This window comes from Suricata suricatta, chromosome 13 (genome assembly GCF_006229205.1).
Source record: "Suricata suricatta isolate VVHF042 chromosome 13, meerkat_22Aug2017_6uvM2_HiC, whole genome shotgun sequence".
In the NCBI taxonomy this organism is placed as follows: Eukaryota; Metazoa; Chordata; class Mammalia; order Carnivora; family Herpestidae; genus Suricata; species Suricata suricatta.
Genome location: NC_043712.1, coordinates 59,841,954 through 59,856,292, shown reverse-complemented (window position 1 = coordinate 59,856,292; position 14,339 = coordinate 59,841,954). Strand labels below are relative to the sequence as shown.

Below are 14,339 nucleotides of genomic sequence, written 5' to 3'. Positions count from 1 at the left end.
TTCTTTCTTATTGCCATGTTAATACTCCATTATATATATATACCACATCTTCTTGATCCACTCATCAGGTGATGGGCATTTAGACTCTTTCCATGTTTTGGCTATTGTTGACAGTGCTGCTATGAACATTGGGGTACATGTGCTCCTATGCATCAGCACTTCTGTATCCCTTGGGTAAAATCCCTAGCAGTGCTATTGCTGGGTCATAAGGGAGTTCTGTGTGTTTTAAGACAGATATTGTGTGAGGTACTATTCCCATAAGTGCACTTAGGTGAGTATAAGAAAAGTGCATTAAGTGTTCTTCCAAGGTGGTTATTATTTTCCTTGTGGTATCCTTTGTTACTTTTTAGCGTTACTCCAATGAGCTTTTCTTAATTTTGCAGTTGGGCTGGGGACCAATACTATTTTTTTTTGAGAGACAGAGAGAGACAGCATGAGCAGGGGAGGGTTAGAGAGAGAGGGAGACACAGAATCAGAAGCAGGCTTCAGACTCCGAGCTGTCAGCACAGTCTGATACGGGCTTGAACCCACGAACTGCGAGATCATGACCTGACCCAAAGCTGGCTGCTTAAGGGACTGAGCCACCCAGGCGCCCCCCAATACTATTTTGTTTTTTTTTAATTTCACTTCCTGAGATGACTGCTACTTGCATTTTTTGTGATGTCTTTTCATAAATGGTTTAAGGCATCAGGATGAATATGATAATATGTAACAAAATGTAACACATTATCTGAGCCATTTTCATGATTAATTGATACTTTTCTATTTTAGATGTTAGAAAATTTCTTGCCAGCGTTTCTCTGTGAAATAGCTCGAATTGGTAATAGATCTTTTTTGTTCATTTCAGCACATTTTATGAATGGATATTTATTATGAAAAGCATCAAGCATCTTCCTTTCACTAAGAGTTGACAGCCAGAGTGTTCTCACTTGATTGAACTGATGGCATATAATAGTCTGTTTATTTAATCACTTTAGCCTACTCAGCCATTTTGAACCACAATGGAGTAAAGACTCTCTCTGCCTTTACTTTTTGAAGATAAAATTGAGAGATTTAAACATGATTTATTCTGCTTTGACCTATGGTTTGAATTAACTTGGCTGCTTGCATTAATTTTCAAAAGAAGCACTCAATCCTTTCAAAGTAATAATCTAATCAATCCCATTGTTTTTCAAATTGCTCTAGAGACAGTTCTAAACTGCCTAGACTATCAAGCTTTCTTTTATTAGAGTGAAAAATATAAAATTGATTTTGATAGCTCATTTGAAAACAATATTTATTTAAGAGAACAACATTTTGTTTCTGAAAAAAGTCTCAGTGCATGACGCTATACAAACATTTTGCCATTCATGCTAACCTTTTCTTGCTGATCCTCAGATGTGATTAGTAAGTTTTGAGAGAATGGAGGATTTTATCTTATTTTTAATTTTTTAAATGTTTTTTTTGTATTTATTTTTAAGAGATGGAGAGACAGCGTGAGTAGGGGAGGGTTAGAGAGAGACGGAGACACAGAAACTGAAGCAGGCTACAGAGCCTGACGCGGGGCTTGAACCCACGAACCTTGAGATCATGACCTGAGCCAAAGCTGGACACTTAACCGACTGAGCCATCCAGGCGCCCCAGAACGGAGGATTTTAAAGTGCTGAATTAGTTCTGAGTGAGAGCAAATACACTGATTTTCCTAATATATCACCATCTCAGCTTTCTTTTACCAAGTTTTTTGATTGGGTATCATATACTTTCAGGGGTAGTTGCTGGGGAGTCTGCAGATAGTATTTCCTACAGAGCCTGCTATCAATCCCTTTATTTTCTGTTGGTTATGATCCTATGCATCTTTCAGTGTCTACTTTAAATAGCAGAAGCACCCTTCCCCATGCAGTATGGCTTTTTTCTGGGACTCCATTTCAATCACTTTTTAGTCCTTGGTCATGTAAATGCCTTTGGAGTACATTTGTTTTTATGTTTCTAGAAGAGTAGGGCTGTGCTTTTATTTATCTCTGTGTTTTTTAAAAACCCTGCAGAATTCCTGCACATATATTAAATAAAATTAAATACTTCATGTGTTAATGAATTACTCTGGTAGCTATGCTTGCCTAACAAGATAGAAAAAATACACAGGACATGCATGATCTTTTATCCTTCCTTTTAAGAGTATGTGGGGTCCAAGGAGAGGTCTTATACAATTGTATGAAAAAGTCTTACATAAGTGCACTTTCCCAGAGTTTGGGTCAATAGTTTTTTTTGAGATTGTAAACAGCAATTTTTGCAAGGTTAAGAATATCTACTTTATTTATTTTTTTAATTAAATAGTTAATTTAATTAAATAGTTTAAATAATTTAATTAAATAGTTTAATTAAATAGTTTATTCCCAAGTTGGTTTCCATATAACACCCAGCACTCTTTCCCACAAGTAGCCCTCTTCATGACCATCACCCCCCATACCCTTCCCCCTCCCTTTTCAGCCCTCAGTTTGTTTTCAGTATTCAAGAGTCTCTCATGATTTGCCTCACTCCCTCTCCCTAACTCTTCCTCCCCTCCCCCTTCCCATGGTCCCCTGTTAGGTTTCTCCTGTTAGACCTATGAGTGAAAACATATAGTATCTGTCCTTCTCCACCTGACTTATTTCGCCTAGCATGTCTCCCTCGAGGTCCATCCACTTTGCTACAAATGGCCATATTTCATTCTTTCTCATTGCCATGTAGTATTCCATTGTATATATAAACCACACCTTCTTGATCGATTCATCAGGTGATGGACATTTAGGCTCTTTCCATGAGTTGGCTGTCGTTGAAAGTGCTGCTATGAACATTGGGGTACATGTGCCCCTATGCATCAGCACTTCTGTATCCCTTGGGTAAATCCCTAGCAGTGCTATTGCTGGGCCATAGGGGAGTTCTATAGATAGTTTTTTGAGGAACCTCCACACTGTTTTCCAGAGCGGCTGTATCAGTTTATATTCCCACCAACAGTGCAGGAGGGTGCCTGTTTCTTCACATCCTCGCCAGCATCTATAGTCTCTTGATTTGTTCGTTTTAGCCACTCTGACTGGCATGAGGTGGTATCTCAGTGTGGCTCAAAAAGCTTTTGCACCACAAAGGAAACAATTAAAAAACTAATAGGCAACCGACAGAATGAGAAAAGATAGTGGCAAATAGCATATCGGATAAAGGACTAGTATCCAAAATCTACAAGACATTCACCAAACTCCATACCCAAAAAATGAATAATCCAGTGAAGAAATGGGCAGAAGACATGAATAGACACTTCTCCAGGGAGGACATCCAGATGGCCAACAGGTACATGAAACGATGCTCAGCATCACTCATCATCAGGGAAATAATATCTACTTTAAATGATGTACCATTCTAAGTAATTTTTTTAAGAGTACCTAAGTCCAAAAGAAGGAGTATCAAAACCAGTAACTATTGTCAGTTCATTCAGAATCTCTAGTCAGAATTCATACCCTCTTCCTATATGGTGGGTGTTAGAACCTTGGAAAAATCAGGGGCACCTGGATGGCTCAGTCGGTTGAGCATGTGACTTTGGCTCAGGTCATGATCTCATGGTTTGTGAGTTTGAGCCCTGCTTCAGGCTCTGTGCTGACAGCTTGAAACCTGCGTCTGCTTTGGATTGTGTGTTTACCTCGCTGTCTGCCCCTCCCTACTCATGCTCTGTCTCTCAAAAATTAAATAATAAAAAAAAATTAGGACCTAGGAAAATTCAGAAAATTATTTTTCAGTTCAATTTTGGGTTACGTTGACCAGGGATAGAATATGGCAACTTGAGAATTGAAAGCTGACTTCTTCTCGTCTCATCTCGTCTTGTCTCATCTCTTCTCTTCTCTTCTTCCTCCCTCCCTTCCCTCCTTCTTTCCTTCTTTTTTTTCTTCCTTCCTTTCAGAGAAAGAGAGGGCATAAGTGAAGAAGGGACAGAGAGAGATTGGTGGAGAGAGAGAGGGAAGCAGGGATCACCCAAGGCAGGGCTCATGTTTTACCTGAAGCAGGGCTCGTGTTTACCCCAAGCAGAGCTCCAGCTCATCAGAGGTGGGGTTTGAGCTTACCCCACATGGGACTTGAACTCATGAACTGTGAGATCATGACCTGAGCTGAAATCAGATGCATAATCTACCGAGCCATCCAGGCGCCCACTTTACTTTCATCTCTAGTACTCAGGAGGTTTTAGGGAATTTCTGTCAAAAAGGGGGAAGGCTTAGTTTGCTAGTGTGAACAATCATATACTTATAGAAGTTGAGTGCATTGGGCCTCCTGTTCAGAAACACCTGCAAGCCATGGTGCTGGTTACTAAATAGTGGAAGCAACTAGATTTCTAGTATAGAGCTTATGTCTGGATACCTCCCTATGTTTTAGCAGAAATTCTTCTCCAAGACCTGAGCATGTATGTCTTTGATCTGGATTCACTTATTCATTCTTCTCTTATTATTTTGCTGGCAGATGTGCATGGGATTTGTGCTACAGTCTTATCAAGTATGTTTCCTGGAAAGTGTGACCAGCTTCTAATTAATGACACAATGGTTTTTAAAATTTACTTGAAAAATTTTCAGCTTCCTCTTTTTTGTTTTGTAAAATAGTTACAATCTTTTGGCTTCTTTCCACATTTACCTTACCAGCAGTACCAAATCAATTAACTCAATTGTGGGGAAAAATTATTTATATCAAAGTATCTCATAATTTGATGTATTAACTTTAATTTCCATGGCAAGTCATTAACCTCAGATGGGATATAGTGACACTTTTGTCTAATACAAAATTATTCTCAGTCTTTATAATATGAATAAAAGAGCACATTACAGCAGTTGCTTTAAGCTTGGGTTGGAAATATACCAGAGCCACACTACTTCTGACTATACCTCATTTCCAGATTCTCCTTCAGTTCTTTCAAAACTGGTGATGTAGGTGCTGATAACTCCTGTGTTTTAATTTTGTGTTGGTTGTCTACTCACAGAGTCAAATGCCACCTTACCTGTTTTTCTAAATCCCCATTTTTTCTAAGTCAAGGTTTGGCAAGCTATGGCCCCTGCTATTTTTGTGAATAAAGTTGTATTGGGATACAGCTGTGTGTTTATCTGTGCCTGCTTTTATATTATAATGGCAGATATAAGCAGTTATGACAAGGATCATCTGGTCCACAGAGCCTGGAATATTTACTCTCAGGAATTTTTCAGGAAAAGATTGCTAGCCACTATCTGTGAGATCTGACTAGGCTCAGGGACCTGGCATTTTCAGATGTCTACATAGCTTTAGGTGGAGAACCTGCTGGCTTATTATGTACTTATTGGTAGCAGAGAAATGTTTCTTCCTGTCACTAGAGCATGTGGAGTGGTGTCCCTTTCTTTGGCCCAAGGCCTCATCGGGAGCTCTGTAGTGCTCAGTCTTCTCCAGCATCTTCAGACGTGGCTGTAGTTTTGGTATCATAAGGGATAGGCTGGTCTGAGTTGTGCTCTTCTTCTCAGTGAACATGTGTTGCACTCTCATACTTGATTAAGATGGACAAGGGACCTACCAGTTTTCCTGACACACTTCGTAGAAGGGCTGAATAGCATAAAGCATGACCTCTTGTTTGTGAAATTTTTTTAGGCGGCAGCATCTAGAGTTAGAAAAGAATGACTTTGGTATAAACTCTTTTGTCTGCAATGTCCTGCAAATGCATGTGCAAATTTTCTCTAGCACACAGCTGCTTAGAAAGATAATGCTCTGCAAAATGCCACCAGTCATCACTTTTAATATTTATTTCTATCACAAATCCTTTAATATGTTTTATTATAAATATTACAAACTACATCTATCATTCATTTTCTTTACAAAATGCGTAGTTGCAAGACTGAAATCTGTGTTCCAAGTTTCATGGAGATTTTTGGCATTTGCGTCTTCATTCTTCATTGAAAACTTTCTTTTGGGACCTTATTCATTCCGGGGGGGAAAAAGGCTACATTTTGGGCAATTTAGAGCTTGTCAAAACTGTAATGAAATTAGGGAAAAAATTTTTCTCTGCAGTCATGGCAGCAGCAACAGTGGTGGCAGCCACGTCATCAAAGAATATTTGTGGGTCATGATCCCACCACTATCATAAGAGATGAAACATGGAGACTCCTGTTTCTCAGAAGACTCTGTAATTCATCTGTGCACGGAACCATGGCTCCTTCCCAGAAGTGTCTTGTGTGGCAGGTGATCTCTGTCATGCATGCCTCTGTGAATGAGTATTAATTCTCACAAACTTGATGCGTGGTGTGATAGATATTCTCTAATAGAGGCAGTTTTACTCTGTGGGAATGGAACCACGGTGTCCATGTTTCACTGGAGTTGTGTCAGGTGAGGTGGTGGTATGTGCTCAGTTTTAGATTGAGAGAGTTCATTTTACACACTGTCTCTGTTCCTTACTGACTGGACAACCTTGTATAAACCACTTAGCCCTTCTGAACTTCACATTCCTATACGGTAAAACACACACTGTTGGAGTACATATGTTTATGGTTGTAATAATAAAGGTATTATCAGTAGAAAGCTACAGAATCCATGTTTGAAGGTCGCAGAGATGTTGGGTGGTAAGATGGTGTGACCTCCAAGTATATTACTCATCTAAGGGAAAGAATGGAAAGAACAGTTGTGGACAGGCAAGCTTTAGTTGCGTTCAGCTAGTCCTGATTTTGTAAACAATGTCTGGGGCTTTGTTACAGCAAAATTACCTTTTTATTTTTTAATTATTTGTAGAATCTGTTTTCATTGCAGGGCAAAGAAAAGTTTTCTCCAACTAAGTGTTTTCCAAAACTGATTCATAATTCTGTCCTTTCCCTGTCAACTTCACACTTTGCCAAATGATTAACAACAATAACAGTTACAAGTAACTACTGAAAGAATGTTTTCAGTAGAAATCACTTAACTGTTGTGACAATAGCTAAGGATGAATAATAATATAGCCTAGTAAGGTATCATTTCTTCTCATGAAAATTTCAGTTATAAAGTTCATGGTTTCATATGTTACCATTCTCAGAGAGGAAAAACTAGGCTTTTGTAGAAGGTATAGTGGAGTCCTAGAGGGAAATCATAATATTCTTCTTCTGCCTCCCTTTCAAAGAATAACACCTGGAATAAGTCATTTATTTCATTCCCACACTTTTTCTTCCCTTTTCAGAGCAATTTAAGAACCCCAATGACTAGATGACTTAGTCTGAGATAGCTCTTCTTCAGATACTTTCTCAACAGAAACAGGTGAGGAGAGCTGGAGAGCTCCCAAGCTTTCTTCCTCACTTTACAGTTTTTTAAAAAACACCTGCAGAGTCCCACCCTTCAGTCTCAGACTGCTTTTCCTCATGTAGCCACAGAGAGAGGACAGGGTGTCAGTTGCCCCTTCTGTCTTTAAAGTGTTGGCCTGTTTTGCATCATTGTCATTTTCTTTTGAATTTTAGACAATGATCTTTGTCATGGCTCTTAGAGAATATGCCCTCTATTATTATTTCTGAATTTTTACCTGCCTAATGAATTTTAACATTTGACTGTATCTTATTTGTAGTTATTGTAGCATAGTGTCACCTGATAACACAGTAACATATTTACTCTGAACAACTGGAAAAGCCATTTCATGGATTTTTACACTGGTCAGATTTACTGAAGAAGTGCACAGCTACTGTCATTCTCTAGGTTTCTTTCAATTTATGAGTTCGTATTAGAGATCATAAGACAACTCCAAGAAATGTAAGTAACTTGTAGTTTATAGCCACAGTATGTTAATTCTGTAAAACTGTGGTCTAGTTAGGCTACATGAATTATGACTACACTTGTAAGTTGTTTATACCAAACAACATGATAGATATATATGTCTTCCTTTGAATCATAGTAAAAGGAAATGCCTGTCAACCTAATTTATCACCAGGCATGTTCATATTGAAAGGCTTTTATAGTGAAATAAAAGCCTGACCTAAAGATTATGGCTGCTGCAGACTTGGCAGCAGCTGTCCCCGAGGTGTAAAATACTGCAGGGCCTCACCTGCCATAATGAAAGCTGGGGGGCTCATATGAAAAGTTGTTACATGAGGTGAATGTTCTTAGATGTAAAAATGATTCACATAATCCTTGCAATTGGAGGTCTGAGAGGCCATCTGGTTCAAGTCGTTGTGGTCCCTGTCAAGTTAAGAAACTTTCCTGTGTCACAGGGTGAAACTGAAATCTTGGCCGGTGTGCCTCCTCCCATTACCTCTCTGCTTCAGGGTAGAACTGCAGTTTTGACATGAGTAACAGATACATGCTCTCTCCACATCTCTGAGGCAGTAGCAGGAAGAAAAGGAAGCTCTTTAAAGAGTGTCATATAGAGAACGATGGCTTAAAAATTCACACATGAATTTTCTTGCAGACATGCAGCTGTCTGTCACATATGTGAGTGCCCACTGTGTGCCTGGCGGTGGGGGTGAGCAGAGTGCTGCTGCCAGCAGTAGACAGTCCCTCGACGGTCCAGTAGCCTGGCCTAGGGTAAGACTTTTTGACCTCAGCATCTTTGTAGCAGCTTCCTGGCCTCTACCCACTGGATGCTAGTATTAGCTCCCAGCAGTGACAGCCAGAAATGTCTCCAGACATTCTTAGGTATCCCCTGGGGGTGAAGATGGCCCACAGCTGAGAACCACTGTGCTTGTGGGTCTACTGCTGTGGGAGACAGGCAAGCACACAGGGAAGTAAGTACCAAATACATACTGTAGAATGAGCTAAGCATGAGCCACAGAGAACACTGTGAAAGAAAATGAGGAGAGGTCGCTTTCAAAGCAATCTCAAATTCACTGTCTTTCTCTTAGGCTGACACTGGACCACATTACAGTGTCTCTTACATAGCTCTGCAAGTTTATGTATGTTATCAGAATTGTGAGTTTTAAAACATTTGAAACATTTTCGTTTACTAATGGCAGTATGTAAAATTCTTTTTTAAGTTAAATATTGCTAGTGCTGAATAGCCACAAAATATCAAAGGATGGCCTTATGGTTATTTAGTGGTAACTGCATAGTACAGACCTGCCATCCTGTTGCCACCAATGTGGAGAGAAGAATCAGGTGGTTTGCTTACAAGTTTAGCATGTCAGCTACTGAAGCTGATCCATCTACTTTCTGGAATTGATATGGAATTGATAGTACAAACTTTCAAAAAATACTTTATAACATTTCCATGTGTATAGAAGGTCACATTTTCACAATTTCTCAGCAGAAAGAACCTAGCAGAATGCATTGGTAAATCATGAATTGCCTTTTCTTTTTACATCTTAAACTGAGGCCTAAGTTCAAAATTATTTAATGAAGTAATCTTTATTATCAAATTCAAACTTGTGGGTGTAATGTGCAAAGTAAAGGTCTGTACCCCTCTCAATGAAAAACAAAAATAAAAACCAGCTAACCTTTTTAAATGGTGTTTAATGTTGTTTCTTTTCTGTCGTCTGTTTATTGTCATGGTTATTTTTCTATGTTATTGCTTCTCCTATGTAGAAATTGCCATCCCTTTAAGTTTTCCCCCTTGGGAAACTAGCCCAAGGTATTTGAAGGATATTGTCAACGCAGTTTCTGTAGAGTCCTAGACAAGCATATGCATTAATCAAGGACCATGAAATGACTGCAGGCACTCCCAAGTTCATTTAGAAATCAGCTACTGGCAAGGTTATATTTGCTTTGTTGTGAACTTAGGTTAGAGCAGTGGGGAAATGTGGAGTCATGGTGGGACACAGGACAGGCATAGGTGGCTCTTTGTGTATGGTATGGAACAGAATGAAATAACTTGATAGGAAAAAAGCAAGAAAAGGACTGAAGATGATTAGGCATATATCTAAATGTCCAATACCCAGTAAACACTTGACTGAGCCTGCATCAACATTCTGAATTAGACATCCTTACATTTGTAGCACAGGGCACCTTCCTGTAGCAGTGTTTTATGTAGTTAGCAGTAGGGTAAGAAAAAGTTACATCTAATGTATTTGAAGACAAGATGTAGGTAACTCTTCTAGTTTTCTAGTGTTCTGGAATAAACAACTTTGGCACCAAATCCATTAATATTCAGATATATTAAGGATAATTAAGATTTTCAACTTAATATGATAATCACATGATCAGGCCCTATGAAGGCAGTACTTTAGGATTTCTTTTTTAAACAAAATATACACAATGGTCATTTTAATCAGTTTGCTTTTTATTGAAGGAAAAAGAAGTGTCATGAGTATTTTTAGCATTTATGATTTATGTAATAAATCTTTTGTTGTCAACATTATAGATTCCATAAATAAGATGCTGATTTCTTTGTTTCATAAAGGCAAAAATAAAAAATCAGCTTTACCAACTACCTTAGTCTTGACATAGACTTGTTTGTTTTTCCTTCAGCAAATCCTATGGGCAACAGGAATATAAATATGTACAGAAACCAATAGGTAGTGTGAAAACTTTATTTCTTCCTAAAATCTCATGAAATATTCAGTTACTAAAAAAACAAGAGCTCAGCATAGAATCAGTTACTGAGATTTTCCTTAATTCACTATACATATGTGAGAATTTCAGAGCTAAAATGTGAAATCCTAGACAATTAAATATTGTATAAGATACTCTCAGTAGCTTTTATTTGAACATTATTTTGATAATTAATTAGTAATGAATTATAGAACCAGACTGCCTGGGTTTAAATCTTGGCTCCCTCAGGGACCTTGGCAAGCTCCTTAACCTTTCTATACATTGGTTTTCTCTTTTTTTTATGTGGGAATGATAATTATACCAGCCGTTTATAGTTGAATTCTTTTTTTAAACATTTTTAAACATTTATTCATTATTGAGAGAGAGAGAGAGAGAGAGAGAGAGAGAGAGAGCGAGAGCGAGAGAGCAAGAGGGGGTGGGGCAGAGAGAGAGGGAGGCACAGAATCCCAAGGAGGCTCCAGGCTCTGAGCTGTCAGCGCAGAGTATAACGCGGGGCTTGAATGCATGAACCATGAGATTTAACCTGAGCTGAAGTCAGACGCTCAACCTGCTGAGCCACCCAGGTGCCCCAGACATATGCTTTCTTTAGTGTTAATAATTTATTGTTGAAATATATTGAAGGATGCATTTTTTGTCATTCAATTTTTAATTCATTCAAAAATATTTATTGACCACTTTGAGCATTGCAGTGATGAGCAAGATAAGCATAATCTTTGCTGTTTCACAAATAAGACTTAGAGACTAAAATTTATAAAATAATTATACAACAAAGTACTTAATTGGCACTTTTATTTGTGCCACATATTCATGGCTCTGGACTGCTTGTAGTAAGGGGGGCTGACCTAGTCTGCATTTAAAGTGAAATATGAAGGATGTTAACTAGATAAAGGTGGTTGGTATAGTAAGAACATGGGAATGTTTCCAAGAGGCGTAATAGTACATAGGAAGATAAATGATGTCACATAGGAATAACAGTGGAGAGGAATAACAACTTCTAAGTTGTTAGTGGTGTTTTCATTGCTTTTAAATTGATGAGATCCGCTCTTTCCCCGTAATGTGCCCTGTTGTCTGTCCCCCACCCACATTTTTCCAGGGCAGCCTCCCTTTTTTCACCTCTCAGTCTTCCTTGCCTCCCTAAGCAGCAAGATTTCTAGTTGATGGTGCTTCCATCATCCTCTTGTTTCTCTGAGGTATTCCTATTCCTTTTTAAAATCTTTTTCTCCTTGATACTTTTCCATCTATCCCTAGGTCAGCCATTCCTCAGTTCAGAGGAGTATTTGAATGTTTGGGAAATCATTAAAACAAAGCTTCATTGCAAACTGTTGGAACTAATGATTTAGATTTTTTGAACACTAGGAATATGACTTTGTTGATACTTTACTGACTAAAGGAATCTTGTTTAATTTTTGCTTATGACTCAAGAAATGTTCTAGTTCAGAGTTTCTTCACATCATGGAAGACTGGCTTATTTAAGTTAACTTCTGCATGAATTATTCTCCTAAATAATCTTTTTACAGGGGTGCTTCGGTGGCTCAGTGGGTTAAGCATACTACTCTTGATTCCAGCTCAGGTCATGATCTTATGGTTTGTGAGATCAAGCCCCATGGGCTTTGAGCTGAGAGCATGGAGGCTGCTTGGGATTCTCTCTCTCTCAAAATAAATAAATAAACATTTAAAAAGTAATCTTTTTGTATATATCCACATTTTTAATCTTTTGATCTCTTCCTTAATGTCAAATGTTAGAAAAATGGGAATTTTTAAGAAGTTTCTTTACTGCACTTTGGGAGTTACATAATTTTAATGAGAGAGTAATTAATTAGTAGGAAGTAAAATAGAAAAGCAGTTCTCGCTGTGTAAGCATAGGAATCTGTGAACTTAAATGAAGGCAAGTTGCAGGAAATGCCTAAAATCACACATCCATTTCATGCACTTTAGTTATATGTTATAGCAGCACTTTGGTAAAGCGAGGATAATGATGACTAAGTAGCATTTGTCTCCAGAACACAAGTGTACTACATGGGTTCCTCCAGACCCAAAAGGATGTATATATGTAAAAATTTATTATAAGGAATTGGCTCATTAGTATTACAGGCTGAGGAGTCCCCAATCTGTGATCAGCAAGCTGGAGACCCAACAATAGCTGATGTTTCAGTACTAGCCTGAAGTTAGGAAAAAACCTGATGTTCTACCTCAACAGTTAAGTAGAAGGAACCCCTTCTTACTGCTGAGATGGTCAGCCTTTTTCTTCTGTTCAGGCCTTCAGCTGTGATTGCATAAGGCCTGCCCAGCTTAGAGATGTCAATCTGCTTTATTCAGTCTACTCATTCAAATGTTATTCTCATCCAGAAACATCCTCAACAGACAAACCCAGAATAATGTTGACCAGATATCTGGGCACTCTGTGGTCCAGATGACACATAAAATTAACCATCACAATAAGTTTGGTTTCACATTTGAAAATCAGTTCAATTCACTGTATTAACAGAATAAAAAATAAAAACCATATGATTATTTTAGTAAATGCAGAAGAAACAACAGCCATTTCAGGTGAAAACTCTCAGAGGGAACTTTGTCAATAAAGCAAGTATAAGAAACTTAGAAAAATATAACATACTAAAATGGAGAACAGGAGAAACCTAATGGAGGACCATGGGGATGGGGAAGGGGGAAAGAGAGTTGGGGAGAGAGAGGGATGCAAAACCTGAGAGACTATTGAATACTGAAAATGAACCAAGGGTTGAAGGGGGAGGGGGAGGGGGAGGGGGAGGGGGAAGATAGGTGGTGGTAATGGAGGAGAGCACTTGTGGGGAAGAGCACTGGGCGTTGTATGGAAACCAATTTGACAATAAACTATTAATAATAATAAATAGTACTGACAAAAAATAAACAAAACAGGGAAAATGAAATAAAATGGTAAAATATTACACAATTCCTCCCAAGGATTTAGATCAAAGCAAGAATTTTCACTCTCATCATTTCTACTCTTCATTTGATGATGACTGTAGTCTCTGCAATAAGTCAAGAAAAAAAATAATGGGCATAAAAAAGAATACTGCTATGATTGTTTATGAAGACTATATCTACATGTAGATTTAGTGCTCAATGTAGATCTAGATCTTCTTCAGTAGAAGAGAAGAAAGGCCCTAAACAGACTCACACTTATATGGCATTTAATTTTTGTCACTAGCACCAAAACAATCCCCTGAGGAGAAGAGTCTTCAGTATTTGGGAAAAAAATGAACCTTGAATCCTACCATATAGAACTTCTAATTAAAGATGGACCTGAGATGTAAAAGAGAATACTAAAATATAAAGCTTTTAGAAGAAAATATAGGAGAATATCTACATAACTTGGGGATAGAAAAGGTTTCTTAAGTCATAGAAAGCAATAATCATAAAAGAAAAATTGATGACTTAGACTTTATTAAAGTTAAAAATTTCTGCTTATTAAAAGACGTTAGAGGGACACCTGGGTGGCTCAGTCAGTTAAGCATCCAACTTTGGCTCAGGTCATGATTTTATGGTCTGTGAGTTCGAGCCCTGTGTTGGCCTCTGTGCTGACAGCTCAGAGCCTGGAGCCTGCTTCAGATTTTCTATCTCTTTCTCTCTGCCTCTCCCTTGCTCACACTCTGTCTCTCTCTCAAAAGTAAATAAGCATTTAAAAAAAATTTAAAAATAAAAGACATTAGACCCAAATTAGTAGAAAACATTTGCAAAACATATATCTGGTAAAACATTGGCATCTGGTATATATAAAGAGCTCAGCTCAACAAGAAAATGGCAGAAATATCTCAATAAAAATGGTCCAAAATTTAACAACACTTCACAAAAGAAGAGATGTAAAATTAAAACATGTTCACATGAAGACTTGTACATGGTCATACTGTCCTTAGTAGTTT

At 38.1% G+C, this 14,339-nt stretch overlaps 1 protein-coding gene across 9 annotated transcripts in view; it reads left to right on the top strand.

The window, feature by feature from the left end:
• KDM4C (lysine demethylase 4C) overlaps window positions 1-14,339 on the top strand; it is a 392,424-nt gene that overhangs the window by 154,591 nt on the left and 223,494 nt on the right. Inside the window, exon 9 of one of the 9 annotated variants that reach the window (XM_029919879.1) lies at window positions 8,363-8,439. The exons of the other annotated variants lie outside the window; for them this stretch is intronic. Within the exon in view, the coding sequence (XP_029775739.1) occupies window positions 8,363-8,389 (27 nt within the window). The 3' untranslated portion in view covers window positions 8,390-8,439. Of the gene's footprint in view, window positions 1-8,362; window positions 8,440-14,339 lie in introns of those variants that run through there. 9 annotated transcript variants of the gene reach the window in all.